This window comes from Chelon labrosus (genome assembly GCF_963514085.1).
Source record: "Chelon labrosus genome assembly, chromosome: 3".
NCBI classification, from domain to species: Eukaryota; Metazoa; Chordata; class Actinopteri; order Mugiliformes; family Mugilidae; genus Chelon; species Chelon labrosus.
The window spans coordinates 13,055,172-13,072,756 of NC_140339.1; the positions used below are offsets into that span (position 1 = coordinate 13,055,172).

Genomic DNA, 17,585 nt, shown 5'->3' on the forward strand with positions numbered 1-17,585 from the left:
TGGACAGGAGCTGCTTCTGAGACACAGTTTGCTGTTTTGCACAGCTTTGTTCAATTGTACAGTATTTTGTACAATTTTGTATGGAAATTTTATGCCAAGAATACTGAGTTACTTTTACCTTGACATTGAATAGAGTTGTTTATTGAAAAATGTAGCTATTCCGTTAATAATTTATATGAATTTGTTTAATAAGTATGTTGTATTATGTGCTGTATATATGTTTATTTCAACACCTTTTGTACAAATACCAAATAAAAGTGTAAACAATTCCAACTCAACTGTGTGTTTGAAGAAAATAACCGCTCGACAAAATTCAGTCATAAATAATCATTAATTTTATTGAATCACAATAACTTAAGACTAGTACAGTACTGTCAGATTTATTTCTCCGAGCCCTGGGCAGACCAGTGATGACAAACGGCATCAATCTGCTCTGATGTAAAGAGACTGTACACAAAATACTCCTTTTCAAGTACTGTAACAAATCGGCTAGAAAAAAGTCATCAAAATGCGGCAAGATAATCAACTATTTACAAAGTTATGTTACATATAAAAAAAATGTACATCGCTAAGAAGGCTAAACATTCATTGAGTTTGTGAGTAATAAAATGACGGACCAGTCAAATGCTTTCAACAACATCCACACCACTCAGAGCAGGCTTTACACAGACAAACAGTCTCTTTGTGCTTGCAGTAGCAGGAGATCCTTTATGAAGTACACAAACACGCATATGGACAAAGAACGTTGGCCACAAATCTGGTTCCATGCTGTAAGTCTCTCTAGGCAGTGCTGAGAACCGCTCAGGGGACACATTCGGCTTTTGGCTTCCATTTGAAGATCAGAATGAATGTTGCATAGGATCAGTGACAGAACCACTGAACGCGATGGAAGCCATGCTACATGACACCGGTTTTAAACGCCTGCCTGCCCTTCCCTGAAGGCAGGCTAGGGGGATTTAGAATGAGAAAAATTACAATAGTCTTTATTTTTTCAGCCATTAAAATAATTTCAAACTTTTTTTTTATTATTATCATCATCATTCAACCACAAGTACCTTTAATAACTTTAACCTCTGATTAATTATCTCACTATAAACAAAGCAGCATATGCACTAGTCTTCACTTAATTAGTTCAACATTTTTTGTTACGACTGTTTCATTCATCACATATCACACGCAATAAAACAGACAATAAGCATGGTGGAAAGCACAGTTGAAGGATGGGAATGAGGTATAAATTCAACACATCTTCTCAAACTTCCCTCACCCAATCAAACCTGCGACAAGTTCTGATTCCGAGCACCAAAACGCATCTGGATATTTTTTTTTTCTTTTTTCTTTTCCTTTCTCGCCAGTGGTTCAAAAGTATTTACACGTACATGCACACAACTTAAATCTGAAACTCAAAGCGCTGCTTCTCATTCACGTCTAACTCAATCCCGCGGCGTGGGTGATTGATATGATGAGAGGTCAACCGGGCTCCTCGACAACCGGAGGAGAGGGTCGACTCCAAGCCCTGTTAAGTTTACAGCCGTTTAGACAAATGAAGAATCAGCTAATGCACGTAGTCTGTTAGAAAAGAGTAAGGCATTTTTTTTTTTTTTTTTTTTGTTATGTTTTTTGTTTTGTTAGAACTCAGTCCAGCACCAAAAGAGATTTTTGCTACAACAGCCTGCTTGGGCCAATGTGCATGGAGATTTACAAAAACAAAAAAAGGATTATTAAGGGGTCAAAGCAAGAACTTGTGGTAGAGGGGTTACTTGTAAAATCACATGGGAAGTTACAACACAGATAGTGAAGGATATTATCTAAAAAGCCATGGTGAATGCTGATATCCCATTTAGTGCCCCCTCTTTGTGAAAGTCTGGGATTTAATAGTATTTTGTAATTTTTTTCCCTACGGATACCAAGTTTTCCTGGATTTCAGGATAGAAACCCTCCTGTATCTGGTAGGAGATCTCACTGAATGTGCTCTCTTAAGTATTTTTTGTGGAGAAACAAGTCCTTCATGGATCATTTTTCAACATTTGGCTTATATTTTGGGACGTACAGCTACTGGTCTCTCTGAAAAGTCTTTTCAAGTGAAATCAGCCACGCTCTAGGACTTTAACATTCACTTTGGCTCGATTTATCCATCAGAAATCCACAGGCAACCTCTGCCACGGAGGCGGAGGAGACGCAGAAAGTGGCTGGCTTATCATACATCCATCCATCCGTCCATCCAACCCACAGCAGCCTTAAGTGTTCTCGGCTGATGGGGAACAGTTTCAAAGACTAGGCTCGCATCGCCATCTGCAGGCAGCTCTGGCCCGCTGCAGCCGTGCAGGAGGAGCACCATAGCCTGACGATGAGCTGAAGCTGTGGTTCAGTGGAGGATAGGAGGACTCCTGGCTGGTGTTTAAGTCTACTAATGGCTGGTGATGATAGTAATGATGATGCCTCACCAACTGGGACAGGCTGTGTGCTTTTATTCTGTCTGAAGAAGACGTCAGGCTCCTGACAGAGGAGCCAAGGGCCACATCGGTGAAAAAAACAAACAAAAACGAAACAGCGCAGTGCAGTAGAAACCTTTGTTGCCCGTTTACAGAAATTCTGTTTTATTTCCTTTTTTTTTCTTTTTTTTTTTTTTATATTTGGGTTACCTGCACCCAAATTAAGGTGGCTGGATTTACTCTCAACAGTAAGTCCTCCCAGAGAGAACAGTTGTTATAAAAATGTTCTTCTAAAAACTGATCCCAGTGTTTAGTTTTCGCTGGCATCACAAGGTCGACTCCAGCGACGAGTCCAGGATATCGTCCTGGTGGCTGTTGCTGTTGGAGTCACTGTCGTAGCTCTGCGGGCTAGACGACGTGGCAGCCTCCTTCAGACGCATCAGCATGTTCATCTGTTTGCAGAAAGGGGGGGTCATTCCAATTAATATCATCTGTTACTAAGGTTTGAATGATGCTTTTCGACTGTACACTGTGCATGGCTAATTATTTTAAATGCTTAGTAATCGCATGACAGGGTGAGTCTGTTCTTAGTGGTGTGTATGCTTGCTCACCAGGGGGTCTGCATCACTGTCGCTCTGGGTTGGCTCTTTCCTGATTCCTTCTCTCGGGGCAGAGTAACCATCGAAGCCCACGTCCTCGGGGCGGAGCTGCAGCAGCGGAGGCCAGTCGCCTGGAGCGGGCGTTGCTGACCACGGGTAGGTGTCAATCACCCAGGAAGCCGGATCCTCCCATGCAGCCCTGCGGCCGTACAGCTGCAGAGAGGGACAGAAGATCAGTTTGTGGTCTGAGGTTGAGTTCGGTCATTTGCTATTGAAGGAAGGAAGGAAGGAAGGCTGCACTAGAGGAGAGAAAATTAAACTGAGATGCAATTGAGGATATCTGAAGATTCTCAAACATTCAGGTCATGGCATGTCTAAAAGCTGACACTAAGAAAGAAAGAAAGTTGTTGTTCTCGCTCTCCTGCTGAGGAAAAAGCATTTCCTCTACTGATCTCTGCCTTTCAAGCTCCACTCACTCTCCCTCAGATGTTGCATTAGCTGCTGCCTAATTATATTAGATGCTAATTACACACAGACGAAGAATACAAATTGAATCAATTTCTATTTGATGAGCATAACCCTGGTCCTTTCATCCCTGGGTTACATTCCCAGAGGATGCTGAGTCAAGTTTTAATCGTTATATCTGGACCGACAACAAAAATCAAATCGGTTGGCCAGAGTCCGGCAGTGTCCGGCAGTTTTCGACAAACCAGCTCTCGCTTTTTTTTTATTACCTGCAGTCCCTCCCGTACAGCCTCCAGCATGTAGGGAATGATGGAGTAATTCCAGAGATCGGTGAACCAAACCCTGGATCCCTCCACGTCCATGGGACACGACAGGAAGAGACGAGGTCCTGCGTGCCACAGAGCAGAGAGGTTAAACATCCGCTACGACGCTGACTTTTGATTGATCTTTCAAAACGTCCCCTTACCGATGGTGACGTCGGAGGAGCTGTGCATCTCCAGGAAGCGGTTGAGGTGGTGCCAAACCCGCGGGATCCAGTCGATGATCTTCACCAGCTCCAAGTTGCGCGTCCGGCTGCCGATCTCCGTCTCGATCAGCTTCCTCCTCAGATAGCGGCCCAGGAAGCCTTTCACCGGCTCCATGTGGTTGGCGCACAGCACCCACCTGATCAGAGAACATACAGGTGTGATTCAAAAATGTGAAGACAAGTTTAAAGTTCCCACAGATTGAGACCGTGTACTGTACATCTAAACGTGCAGCCGTCAGGAGTAGGAGGAGGGGATCGGTTGCAGTTTACCTGAAATTATGGTGAAGCTGCAGGTTGGGGGAAGACGACGTGGCTTGGCTCATGGTGCCGATAATGTAGGGGCTGAAGAGAGAACAACATCAGTGACATCAGTTTATGAAATGTGAAAAATATAACAGATTATTTTATTTTCAGCACAGATGGACGTGTGTGTGAACTGACCAGTGCTGGTAGTTGCAGTTGAAGAGGCCGTTGAAGATCTCTCCCAGGGAGCTGATGTGGTGCAGGTTGTCCAGAATGACCACCAGGGGGCTGTCTGCGCCCGACACACTGGTGCACTGCTCAGCCAAACCGGATAGGTACTGACGCAGCTCCTGCAGACATTAGCATGTTGTTTGGGCACTTTTCTAACCAGAATGTTAAAATATTAAAGACAGTCTTGATTATTTTTCTATAAGTATCTTAAATATCCTGATATGTTTAAGTAACTGGTGCTCCAATTCAAGTCACAACCCCTTTCTCTTTAAAAGTACTTTAATGTACTTTTGAAAACATTTTTTTTAATCCTTACATATGATTTGTACTGCTTTCAAAATATCTGGGTTAATCTGGATTTGCAATTCGTCAGAAAGTGTTACAGAATTAAATCCCACAGTTTTAACTGTTTAACAGCCACTGAAACCTTAATAAATGCAGACTTAAAGACTACCGACTTCCTGTTTACCTTGCTGGACTTGTGGTCCACGTTGAAAGTGACGACAGCGTGCGGGGTCAGAGGCCGGCCCTCCAGCAGCAGCAGGTGTTGCGACAGCTGGTTGGCCAGGAAGGTCTTTCCCGTGCCGCTGGGGCCCGACAGGATCACACGCCTGTGCTCCTTCAGCAGGGAGACGTAGCGCTGCAGCATCGGCTTCGGGATCAGCGTGTCGAACACCAGCGAGTCCACGTTTTCGCTGCTCACACCTGGACATGGAAGAACATGCAGGTCAGTGAGCCACATGGGATGCAGATGACTGATAAGTTTCTACTAATATTTATAGTATTCATTTTATACAAACTAGACTAATCATTCTGTCTTTTGACCAAAAGATTGTATGTATTCAACATGGATTAATCGGTGTAACTAATTTTTCCACTGTTGACGTGTTGACGCTCGGTTACCTTTGAGCTGGATGTTGATGGTGTTGTCTCCCACCAGGTAGCCGCAGGGCAGCAGCTCCGGGGTGTGGGCCGCGCTGAGGCTGCTGGGCCGATGGACCTCTCCGATGTTGTAACCCTGAACGCTGTCTGAGCTCAGGCCCAGCTGGCTCACCGCGTCCACATGGGTGATGTACTCCTGTCAGAGACGAAGCTCAGAGTTTAGTGAATTTTGCCCTTGTAAGAGAATGTTTTTTTAAGAAAGAAACGACAATGTTAAGAATCCTCTGTCTGGTAATTTCATTCTGTATCGCTCTTTTATGTTTACCTTGAAAAGGCGTCGTACCACTCCATCCAGGACGTCCCACTTAGTTTTACCACTCACGCCGATGCAGCCGATCAGAAAATGGCGGGTCCGGCTCTCCTGTGATTGCAAAAAAGAAAAAAAAAAAAACAGTTACATTAATAATCTTAGCCGTCAAAAATGCAGCACTAACTGTATTTTTCAAACAGGTCTCACCTCTCCCCACTTGCTGTCCTCGTCCAGGCTGACGACTACCTTCACATGACGGCCCTCTTTCCTCATCCCTCCCTCTCCACCGGTGTCGTCCAGCAGCATGTCTGAAAGGGAAGCAGAGCAACGTCAAGGTTTTTATTCATTCCCCATGAATGAATTCTCCTTTGCCAATGATATAGAGCATGTCCGAAAATTTAAATGTTAAATATCTCAGTTAGCGACTAATCTAAATCCCTCAAGTGATTCCATGTTTTTGCTTCAAGAAATGAAGTCACTACAGAAAGGTGTAAGGAAGCTCTGTTGTATTGTAACCCCCGCACTAAACAATTGAAAGAAACATTTGTGATGTACTGTATGTTTCAGCTTCTCCATCTTACCCAGGCTGGTGGACTCGCTGGTGGTGAGGTTGAGGCTGTGCTGGGAAAGCCCCGGGCCGGGCCCTGGGTTCTGGATTTGCGTGTGTGGAGGGGGAGAGGACGAGACGGAGACCTGAGAGCCCGTCCTGCTGCCTTGATTTTCCACCTTCAGACGGTCATTCTCCGCCTTCAGCTTCTCAATCTCCACCTGAAAAGGAAGGTCACGTCTTATTTCAGGAAGCAGTACAGCTTTTTTTTATAATTTACAATTCACTTGTGATATCCACTCAACGTGACATGCTCTGGTTTGTTAGTGTGTATCTGCAGACCTGCATGCGGTTCATGGCCTCGCGGAGCTGGTCCAGCTGATGTGCGGAGCTGAGAGCTTCCAGGCGGATATCAGTCAGTTTCATCTCCTTCTCCCTGAGCTCACTCCGCAGCTGCATCACCGTCTCGGCCTCGCTGTCCAGACACTCCGACAATCTGTAGATGCACACGCGGGACAACACAGATTAGATTAGATACGTTAAGTGTTGTGTTGGATAAACAACACGCGCAGATTCTGAGCGGGCGGTACGTACAGCGTGTTGGAATGCGTGTTCCTGAGCATGTGGCTGGAGGCGGAGGTGCCGTTGTGAGGCAGCTTGGGAGAGGATGGCAGTGACGAGTCTGTCATCTCCTCAATGTCGGAGTGAGAAGAAGCAGACTTGGGGGATTTCTTCTTGCTGAAAGCTTGTTTGAAGGAGCTCCGCAGCTGAAGGATAAAAAAAAATAGAGAGAGAGAGAAAGACGGAGATGGTGAATAGGCGAGGTTTCTAAAATCAAAAAATGGCAGAGAAGGGAGAAGAGGAGGAGTGTGTCGGGAAAGTGGCGGAAAACAGCTGTGAAAAAGTGCAAGTGAGTCATAGGCAGAAAAGGAGAAAAGGAATCATGGGTCGACTCTTATGACTGATAGAGCTGCAGCTGTAAACACAAATAAATGCAAGGTGTTTGGGTTGTGTAGCTACTGATTTTAATATTATTTGAGTTATTGGTTGAGTTTAAAGAAGAATATCATCGTAAACAACCTCCTTCACTAATAATCTTCTACTCTCAGTATTTACAGGTGGATCTGTGTGTACGAGAGCGAGCTCAAGAGTCATAAGAGCAGTTTTCAGGGAGAAGCTTTGGAGAGGAAAGGTACTACGGTGTCAGCAAAAGACGGTAAGGAGAGGAAGAACAGGACTGAGATTAGTAACCTATAAATGCAGAGGTGCAAGGGTTAGGCTGCTTTAGTCTCATTTCACACAGCATACCAGTCTTACCTCATAGACCTGCCACATGAAGCGAAGCAAAGGAAGACAGAGAGACAAAACAACACATGTTCATATGGGTTCGTGTGTGTTAATGTGTTATGGGGGGACAGAGATTAAACTAGAAACCCCTACGAGACCGGAGAGGATTTTTATTTGACTCCCGGGCAGCTGCCGGCTAAATCTACATCGCAACCACCATGAAACGAAGGCTCTTTCATGATCCATTATATGCTTCCACACACACACGCAGCCCTTATGCCGTCCGAATTACACACGCTGTGAGAGCAGCACCTGCGTTGAGGAGCATGTGGGGTCTCATCTACTCAAACACTGACAGCTGGAAGCACATCCACACACACGTACAAAGGAGGGTCGTTTATTATTACAGTCACCTAAAGCAGGAAACACTACACAAGTCTTTAACAAAGCACCACACAGCTCTTCCTCAACTCTGGCTTTGGGACATCTGGCTAACAGATATATAACAGTCTAAGGGAAGGTAGAGAGGAAAAACTTAGCGTACGTTATCATCTCTGATTTGTCCTCCGGTGCACAAAAAAGTCTTCCAACAACACAAAGGGAAAAATTAATATCTTTTAAGTTGTATGTAAGATGTTTTATTGTATAATCACTAGTAAAAACACCTAAAAGCTAACATTAGGACTATATTCTACCCAATATGTATTCATTTGGTAATTTGCAGTTCAAGAGACAACTACTAGAGCCAAATTCCACTTTCAACCTAAATATGTGATGTTTTTTTGATCTGCAAATCACAAAATCTGTTATCTTTCAACAAACCGAATCACTAAAAATCCCACGTGTATTCACCTTTTCACCAGTGAAAGATGGCTGAGGGAGAGAAACCAAAACATGTGACACCAACGCACATGAAGACGGAGACAAACACGACAAACCGCCAAGATTTCAGGCCGTCTGCTCGTTGATAACTTATCAGAGAAATCATCGGCCTTTGGATGAAAATAAAAGGCAGCATCTTACCCAGTTCTTCTTGTTCTTCTTCTTGTTTTTAGCGTCAGCGTCGATGTTGGAGCCCACACTGGAGTGGCTGGTTGCGCTGGCGACGCTGCTGACGCTGTCGGAGGAGTGCTGCCTCCTGATACGCAGGTCTGGCTGCTGGTTCTGTTGCTGATGTTGCTGATGTTGCTGTTGTTGTGGGCTGCCGTTGCTGCCGGCTGAGGAGACACAGGAGAGTCATATACTAGATATTCCACTACTGTAAATCATCTGGTCAGTATAATCCAGATCTGCTTTAAAAAGCTCTTCCTTTTGATACAGAAACTGCTTTAATGTGCCAATAACCCCGGCAGAGTTTAAAAGGTTTAGCTGGTTTGCAGCAGTACTGCTTTAGAGACAACAAAGAAAGTCTCAGACACTAGACACTAGCACACTGCAATGTGCTTTTATCAATGAAAATGTTTTTTTCATTTTTGTTTAGACAGATTGTGGGTTGCTTTTAGTTCAGTGTGTCCTATAATGGCCTTTCTTCCTATTGTGAAAATGCTAAAGACCGTTTCCTTTGCATTTCCACAGTATAGCCCACTTTTAAAACGCTATTAAATCACTATATTACTAATGAAATATTAACTCTGCTGGCATTGTTTGTCTGTACCTGTCCGGTCCCCTTTAGGCACCAGTTCCGGTGTGTTTATGACTCCATTGATGGCAGCCTGAGCGACGGCGTTCTGCTTCTTCAGTAGCTCGATGGTCTTCCTCAGCTCATTCAGCTCAGAGTCCTACACAGGTAAACACGACGTGAGGCTCAACCCAACGAATCAGAGAGTGCAGAGACTTTAAAAGCGGAGTTTAGTTAGTCTGCTGGAAAAGAAGAGGATCGGTTTTTACCTTCTGCTCTGCAGTCAAGGTGAGACTCTTCAGCCTAATGGTCATGTTGCCCAGACTCTGTTCAAACGCAGCCACCAGGTGAGCCTGCGGGAGAAACAATCCAAGTTACGGCAACGGAAGCAACAATTTTCAAGTGAGATTCAAATCAAATGTTCAAGAAATCTCTGCCAGTGAAATCCTGCAACTTTATCAGGTATCTTTTGCTAAAAGAACCCGAGGCAAAACCGCAAGAACAAAAATATAAAAGACTTCAATTAGCCTCACTCTGCAAAAGAGATAAACCTCTTAAAGACATGTATCCGTGTGAGCAGCTGGATGAGAAAATATGAGAACTGTTGATAAAACTGATTCAACCTTGAGGCAAAAAATTCCCAAACAGAAAACCCCAAGTACTTGTGCAAAATAATAACTCCCAGTGATGAAACGATCCCCTGCAGGTCAAACAACAGTATCCAATACTGTTGTTTGACGGCATTAACAAAACATTCATTCATTCAAGGCCAAAGACAGTTCAAGATGTTTGAGTTAACCTTATTTGGCTACATGATAGAGTGCTGATAGAGGTTTGGCTAAAATAGAGTCCACATAGTGTTATCTGACCTTCTATCAAGTCTTAGATGTCAGATTTTAAGTGGCATGCTTTTTCTATAATAATATACATAGAAATGATCTGTGGATACCTGCAGATGTGCGTGTGAGAGCTGAGTCAGATGTCGACTGATGCGTGATTCAAGCGGAGACTTTTTGCAGCAAAAAAAAAATTCTTAGCTCCTCGGCCTCGGGGGCTTCAAGGCGTGCTCAGATAATTCATCATCTTTTTTTTTTCTTTTTTTTTTTTGCGGCTTGTAATCAAATATTTGAACAAAGCAATCCCACCTCATGACTCCCCAGACTCTGCGTGTTATTCTTTCAACACACCTTGTATCCAGGCGTCATTCGCTTTAAATCTCCAGTCCACATCTGGGACAGTCCGTCAGCAGTGTGCCGAGACTTGACTCCCTGCGGTAATCTAACACCTATGCCTCCCTTCCATATCTCTCATCCACAGCGAAAGCGCCAGCGCTCGTTGGCTCAGGCGGCAGATTACAAGCGGTGCGTGGCGAGGCTTGCGCAAGCCAGAAGAAAGGCTGGCAGAAAGGATCGTGTCTAGAGATGCTTAAAGAGATTTTCTGATGGTTCTGCCAGTTGCAAAATTATACCCTCTGAGAGTTAAGAGCTACCTGTTCAGTATTAGTGAAGGCTCCTGCTTGTGTTTGGGTGCGTGACAGAGAGTTGACAGCCGGGTTTTTAAGTGGAGCCTGTCTTTTGTAAAGCTTCAGTCTGCCTCAGGTCACGCTCGAGTGATTAAGAGCAATTTGCAAAATTATTTTAGACTATTTAAACAGGTTTTTTTTATAATTCCCAACACAACATTTACATTATAAACATTATAAACTTCTTAATTTCTCTCAAAGATGTGTTTGTCAGTTGTCAACTAGTATTGATTCATCAATTTTGCAACCATCTCTATCTTTATACGTGGCATAATGTTTAGATTTGTTGTGTGGAAGTGCTTGTTCACTCACATTGGCACTCAGCTGTGTCGTCAGGGCGGAAACCTTCTCCTGGGAGGCATCCAGCTCCCGGCGCAGCTTGCGGATCTGAGGACGTAAAAACTTTTTTTTAAAGACCCCGACATCAAAAAGCTTCCAGACAAAAGCGGACATACCCGCTCCATAAAAGCATGCAGCGCACACATCATGAAGAAAACACTGTAACGAGGGAGGCTCCGAGATTGGAGCCCCGATACGTTCAGGTTATGAGATGAAACACGGCAAATGGATAAAAGAACGCTCACACAGGTGTGCACAGGTGTTCAGACGGGAACAAGGGCCTGTTACAGGGTCAGTCACAATACAGTTACACGTGAAACCAGATATAACTGTGAAAACGCCCCCGTGTTCCAACAAGTCCAACCACTGACTGAACGTAGAAAATTAAAGAGGGGAGAGGAGCAGTGGGCGGGCTGATGCTTACCTCTGACTGAGACTTCTCCTCGTTCTGAAAAACAAACACCGGAAGAGGAGAAAATCATTAGAGGACATACTGAATGAATTCTTAAATGCAAAGTTAAATCTCCCTCCTCTTGTTTGACTCAACGGCTCCACGGAGACAAGCTTTATAAACTGTGGAGGATATTGTCTGGTGTAATATGTCTGGAAAACAGAGATATCCCTCCTGAAGGCATTTGACTAAAATGTCTGTGTGTGTGTGTGTGTGTGTGTTTGTGAGAGCGTCTCATTGTCTCCATAGGCTGCGTGCGGAACAATAGTAAGAAAAGACAGGTAGGAAAATGCATACAGAGTGAGAGCACGCAAAACAGACTCTTGCACGAACAACACGCCCGGCTGCTGCTCGCTCACCAAAACAGAGGAGCACGCAACACCCACATTTACATGTAAACAGGCCGCACTGGGCACTGAAACTGAAACTGGAAATCTGTCCTATTTACAGGCTGACGGAAACAACCGATGGCAGCGTCAGGAAGATAACGAACATCTCAGTTCTGTATGAAAATGGTCTGACATTGCTAATTACGATATCTGCAGAGGCCTGTACAGCTTTGACGGATCAGTGGATGGACAGAAGCAACAGAGCAGAACATCTTCCCATCTACCAGCTACTAATCATAACATGTTTTAACAGCCTAATGTGTGAGTGCACGGCGCATCCGTTCTGCTGCATCATATGGTCTACACGACCCAAACAGAGCTGCCAGTCACACGCATGGCCAGCTGATCCTCGATACACAAAGCAAGCAGTGTGTTTTGGAGATGCACACAAAATGCAGACATCTCACTCTGATGCAAAATCCTGAACCAGCACAACAAAAACAAGTAAGCGTTTACATGGCATAAATAAATATATAAATAAATAAATAAGTCATCAATCAGACACTTTTAACTTGTATTTTACAGGCAGACAAAGTGTGAGAATGTATGCTCCATATAATTACACGTGTATTTTAATTCCAGCAGAGCACCTACACTCTACAGTCCCGCTCCTCCTCAAGCCTACCGTTTGCTGCCAGGATGTGACGGTGCCCGTCAGGGATAAAGTCGCCATCATCTTGTCTCCACTCTCTCTCTCCCTGCTCTGATTTCAAGCCTGGGAATTTCTGGCTCAAAGGAGCAGCCGCTGTCTGAGACTCTCTCTGCTACACCTGCCCAGGTGAGTAAACCAGCCCAGGGGGAGGAGCCTCACAGTGACACAGTGAGGTCTGATTGGGTGCAATGCATGTGAATGGGCAGATCCAAGTTTGCCGGCGTGACTGCTGAGAGATCATTTGCTCTTCACGTCAAATGTGTAAAAATAATGCTGCTCTTCTGCTGACTATTTAAATTTTATACTTTAAGTGGAGCCAGACATGTTGCATATTTTACTGTAATAAGCCAATACTAACATTGATCTGTTTTAACAGACATTTTAATGAGTTTTTGTTAGTTTTACTATTATTACACTGTGTAAATAAAGATGGAGACAGATAAGGGGTGTGCCATGCGTCAAAGGTCCTGGCTAAAGCTGAACTGGGGAAGATGTACTTACTGTACACGTACCATAATGAGTGCGCCACCAGGACGACTGAGATAAATATTTGACGACTGGAGGTATGTGACAGGGATACGTACTTTTTCAGGTAAAAATATGGACTTTGCTCTCTAGTGGATGAACGGATTCTTTTTGTGAACTCACCGTGGAGTAAATGGAAGAAGTGCTGGAGACCAGAGACAGGGACGATCCGTGAACTGAAGAAACAAAAACCACAAGTAGAAGTGGGGATTAGAAAGTGCATCTGCACACACATTACCTTGATTGTCAACAGACCTCCCACATGGTGCCTTCGCAAGCCACACACTCCCCTCTATAACCCTGCCCACCCAGCACTGTCCCAGTCTCCTCAGTTCCTCCCGCCTGCCCTGACTCGACTGCCCACCTCCTCTCCTGCACTTAATGACTGCAGCTCTGCGGTCATAAAGATAAAAAAACTCCTGCACATTACAGCCCGACTGTGGCGCAACTAATAACAGCCTTAGAATTATTCTGCTAATGACTCAGCCGCTAATCACACATCAGAGGCAGGGGAAACAACGGCGGCGCTGTTTTCCTTCCTGGGAGCAGATCAGAAGGGATCAGCAGCGTGATGTCATCGACCACAGCGAGGGCTCGGGCTGATCCCAGCACATTCACTCATTCATTCATTTATTAACTTCAAAAAGAGCAGACGCTTACAGTTTACAGAGGACTCATTTTTATCTTCATTTGGTCTAGACGGTGAGGTGAGCTGGGAGCCACATGAAAAGGAGAATATTCGCATTCATGGCTGTCTGGTTTAGATCTCAGAAATCAGTTTGCGTGGGCCATGTGTGATAAAATGTGATAAAACATGTACTCATCATTGTTTTAAGAACTGAAATGACTCTTTTTATGGGATTAATATTAAGTTTTTTTAAGTATTTGAAGAGTTTTCCTTCTTGACAGTTGCGGCTATAGAGTTTGTCCAGTACATTTCCAAATTAGTCACTGTTCTCCAGGTGCATTACTTGGTTTTTCTGATGTGAAATCTTGGATATAGTGATCTGAAAACTGCTCCGCATATGTCTGTAAAAAAAAAAAAAAAAAAAAAAAGTTCTGAAACCTTGAAAACTTGAGTTTTAGAGGGTGAATCTAATTTATTCACTAAGATATCATGGCCTGATTTTATCTCACCATTTTCCGGGCATTTCTTCTACTATGCTGACTGTGCACGATGTAAATAACTACAAATATATGATATAGATTTAGTGCCTTTTAGCCAACACGGCTTCTGCAGCCTAAAGAAGAGGGTGAGGATACATAAAGGTAAAAAGGGAGTCGTTTGGGGGGGGGAGGGGACCGGGTGACGGTGTATAGTGTTGTTGCTCTCAAAAAGGACAGGTACGACAAAGTGTTAGGTGGATGATGTGACTTTTGTCCTGTCACTCACACGGCGGCCGGGTAACTCTACACTCCGGGTATCGCACACATGCACATACGAACTGCATGTCCTCGCCGACCTATGCACTGTGATCCAACACATACACACACACAAAGAGAGAGAGTGAAGTTGAATGTCACCACGTCTCTCTCACACCTCTCACTGTGATCCCTGTAATTACCTGCTCTATTGAAAGGGAAACATGGGGCTTGGGGGGAAAAAAAAATATGTTTTGTGAGGGTGGGGGTGTAATAATAATAAGTATTACTGCAGCTGTGTGCATTTGGTGTGTGCTGCCTTAACATTTCTATAAAAGATTACCGAGCCGAGCTGAACAGGCATGTGCTTGAGGCGTACATATTTTAAAAGAGGCTGTACAATACAATGATTGACAGCTGCTTTATTTTCCAAGGCAACCACTTTCATTTGCATGATTGTATAATACACGGCGCCTTTGGCCTGTCACTGATGTTTGCTTCGACATCATCAAATGAAACCAGTAAATCAAACTTACAACTGAATAAATTTGATGACAAAGAGTCATGTTTATTTAAAGGTTTAATAATTGACACTTCCTGCTTACTTTTAAGGCAAGCATCAAGATGATTTCCTGTATTTATGTAGTTTGTATTTGGTTGTTCTTAGAAAGCAGACGTAATTGATTTTGAAGGTTTGTTGTAGTTGTGATCAACCTCTTTGTGAAATTAACACATTTTCCATTGGTTTTAAACCTGATATACAAACAGGCTTTTATCCTGGAGACGTCAAGATACGCCAAAAGGTGATGTATAGAATCCTGTCAACACCTGGTCAGCTTGAGGACTATTTTCAGAGTCTGAAGACTTTCCAGCTGGAATCTAGATTTACCAGATTTTTCTAAAGAGCATATATAGACAGATGATTCCCCTCAGGTGAGTTTACAAAACCAGTTTCAGTGTCACTGGAATCGATCTCCATCTTTTTGTTGCTTCTCACAAGCTACCTTTTCCTCAGTCTTTATTCATCTCCTTTTACCGTGCAGGTCATTGGGTTGCTTTACATTAGAATCAGTTTTACTTCGGTAACTGATCAGATACATTCCCCTGGAAGACCTTACTTTAACTTTTTGGATAAACCTGTTGATTACACAGATAAATTGAGACAGAGACAGTTTTTGTGCGCTTGCAAACATGACTCGTGGCTGCATTACACTACAGCTAACTGTTGTGGTTTACTGAAACGCTCTGAGGATTGAGGAGACCTCTGTGCATGGTGTCTGCCTGCTGGTGGGAAAAGCACTGCTGGGTACTTTTCCCAATAAACAAGCTTATGAAAGAAACAAAGCAGAAACAAAGCTGATTATGGATTTCTGAAGGGGATAAAGAGCTTTTCTTAGAGGCGCAGTTGTAATCCGCACTAATGTTCTCTAAACAAATGGAATAATCATTCTTTTGGCATGAGGATGTGAAATAAGGAAAGGGAGGCTTCCAACGGAGACACGTTTTGTTCATGATTTTGCCACATATCTGAGGAACACATGGCCAGGACTCACACAGAGACACCGAATATCTTTCTCCCATCTCATCTTACCTTCTTCGAAGCCGTCCCTGAAGGATCCCGATCGGCTCATGGTGCGAGTCTTCTCGTCAAGCGACATGCACGAGTTTCTAAGCCGGTTGTCGCCGCAAGGGTCAAACGGGACGTCCTGATTGCTCAGGCTGTTGTTGCGCAGGGCTGCCATGTTGATCTGTGCTGCTGAGGTCGGGCTCGATGCTGTTGAAATTATGTACGACATGATATAAGGATAATTTAGTCTGTGAACTGAGAAAACTGTTTAAAGTGGCCACCAAACTTTGACAAGTCTAGAGGAAGATATTCAGACTGCTCCTTTTGTACAAATAAAACCCAAAGATATAAAAATTACAATCGGAAAAGGGCTGAAATCTGGTAATATTTGACATTAATGGTGGTTAAATTATTTAGAAAATGATATAATCAGAGGTTTAAGTGTATCTTGATACCTGGCATCTCTTATTTTTTCATCTATTTTGCAACTACCTTGGATTTAGCTTGAAATCGTCTCTTAAACTCAACATTTTCTCACTGAATAAAAGAATCTCAGTTAAAAAAAAATAAAAAATAAGTGGGGTGCCGGTGGTGTGAGGCGTACCGAGCTGTCCGAAGTTGAAGCGAGTGCCGGATGGCGACGTGAGGCTGGAGCCGGGGGAGAACGGGGAGTTGCTGGCCGAGTCCTGCAGCCCGCTGGTGGAGTGTGAGCGCAGCCAGTCCTCTTGGCCTCGCAGCTGTGGTGACGGGCCATACCTGGTGGTATCAGAGGAAAGGTTAAAGTGGAAGAGAAGACACAAAACATAAAGGTGCTGTATGGACTACGGGGTTTTTTACACATTGATCTGGATTGAGATTCGTTATTTTTCACAATCAGTGTGGTGGATTTTTTTAATTTTTTTTTTTAGCTCTCAGGCAGAAGCTGGGATTTAACATAGGATGAATCAAACGCTGAAACAGAACATTACAACAGTCAGCAGACATAAACTGATTTTCAGCTGCGAGCAACAGAAACTGGTGAGGAAAAAAAGCAGAGGAGAAGCCAAAGAAAATTCGACCCCCAACATGAAGCCCGCCGCAGCATAACCACAGTGATCGCTCGGTACAGAGACAGTGACATACCTCTCCACAGAAGCACAACACAACAACGCATGTGCCAAACGAAAACTTTGAAAGTACTTGAAAAGCCTTAAAGAGTGAATATGGACGCGGAAGAACAAAAGGAAGGACAAGAGACAAGTCGGCGAATCAGTGTGCAAAAGCTCAACATTATGTCCAGCGGGGGAGAGAATTCAGTACCTGAGTCCCTTCTTTGGCAGAGTGTTTCTACCACAGTGTGGCCCGCTGTGGGAGAGAAACACTTCAGAAGAGGAAAACAAAGGAAGGCAGGAGGCAAGGAAACATGTGGCTGCATTTGACAAAAACAACCCAGTATATAACTAGCCTGCAAAGCTGTTTTACTGGTAAATACTACATCTATACTGCAAAAAAATGCCCATCTAAAAATAATTCTTTCTGTGCTACCATAAAAGAAAGAATTAAGAATATGACATTTGAATATAGAAAATTCTTGTAACTTTCATTTGTATTGTGGTACAGGCTCTTCAATTTGATTTGTAGGAAAATTTAAGATTGAGA

The 17,585-nt window shown here is 43.8% G+C and overlaps 1 protein-coding gene across 1 annotated transcript in view; it reads right to left on the bottom strand.

Annotated features, from left to right (window-relative positions):
• Positions 1–320: 320 nt before the first annotated feature.
• nav2a (neuron navigator 2a) overlaps positions 321–17,585 on the bottom strand; it is a 95,521-nt gene continuing 78,256 nt past the window's right edge. The window contains exons 19-40 of the mRNA XM_084541374.1: positions 17,247–17,291; positions 16,552–16,703; positions 15,972–16,154; positions 13,142–13,194; positions 11,426–11,449; positions 10,975–11,049; positions 9,410–9,493; positions 9,177–9,300; positions 8,546–8,739; positions 6,830–7,002; positions 6,578–6,731; positions 6,270–6,456; positions 5,896–5,996; positions 5,704–5,799; positions 5,400–5,574; positions 4,966–5,201; positions 4,464–4,615; positions 4,293–4,364; positions 3,963–4,159; positions 3,766–3,884; positions 3,044–3,244; positions 321–2,884 (exon numbers count right to left, since the gene is read on the bottom strand). Of these exons, the coding sequence (XP_084397500.1) occupies positions 2,759–2,884; positions 3,044–3,244; positions 3,766–3,884; positions 3,963–4,159; positions 4,293–4,364; positions 4,464–4,615; positions 4,966–5,201; positions 5,400–5,574; positions 5,704–5,799; positions 5,896–5,996; positions 6,270–6,456; positions 6,578–6,731; positions 6,830–7,002; positions 8,546–8,739; positions 9,177–9,300; positions 9,410–9,493; positions 10,975–11,049; positions 11,426–11,449; positions 13,142–13,194; positions 15,972–16,154; positions 16,552–16,703; positions 17,247–17,291 (2,923 nt within the window). The 3' untranslated portion in view covers positions 321–2,758. The remainder of the gene's footprint in view (positions 2,885–3,043; positions 3,245–3,765; positions 3,885–3,962; positions 4,160–4,292; positions 4,365–4,463; positions 4,616–4,965; positions 5,202–5,399; positions 5,575–5,703; positions 5,800–5,895; positions 5,997–6,269; positions 6,457–6,577; positions 6,732–6,829; positions 7,003–8,545; positions 8,740–9,176; positions 9,301–9,409; positions 9,494–10,974; positions 11,050–11,425; positions 11,450–13,141; positions 13,195–15,971; positions 16,155–16,551; positions 16,704–17,246; positions 17,292–17,585) is intronic.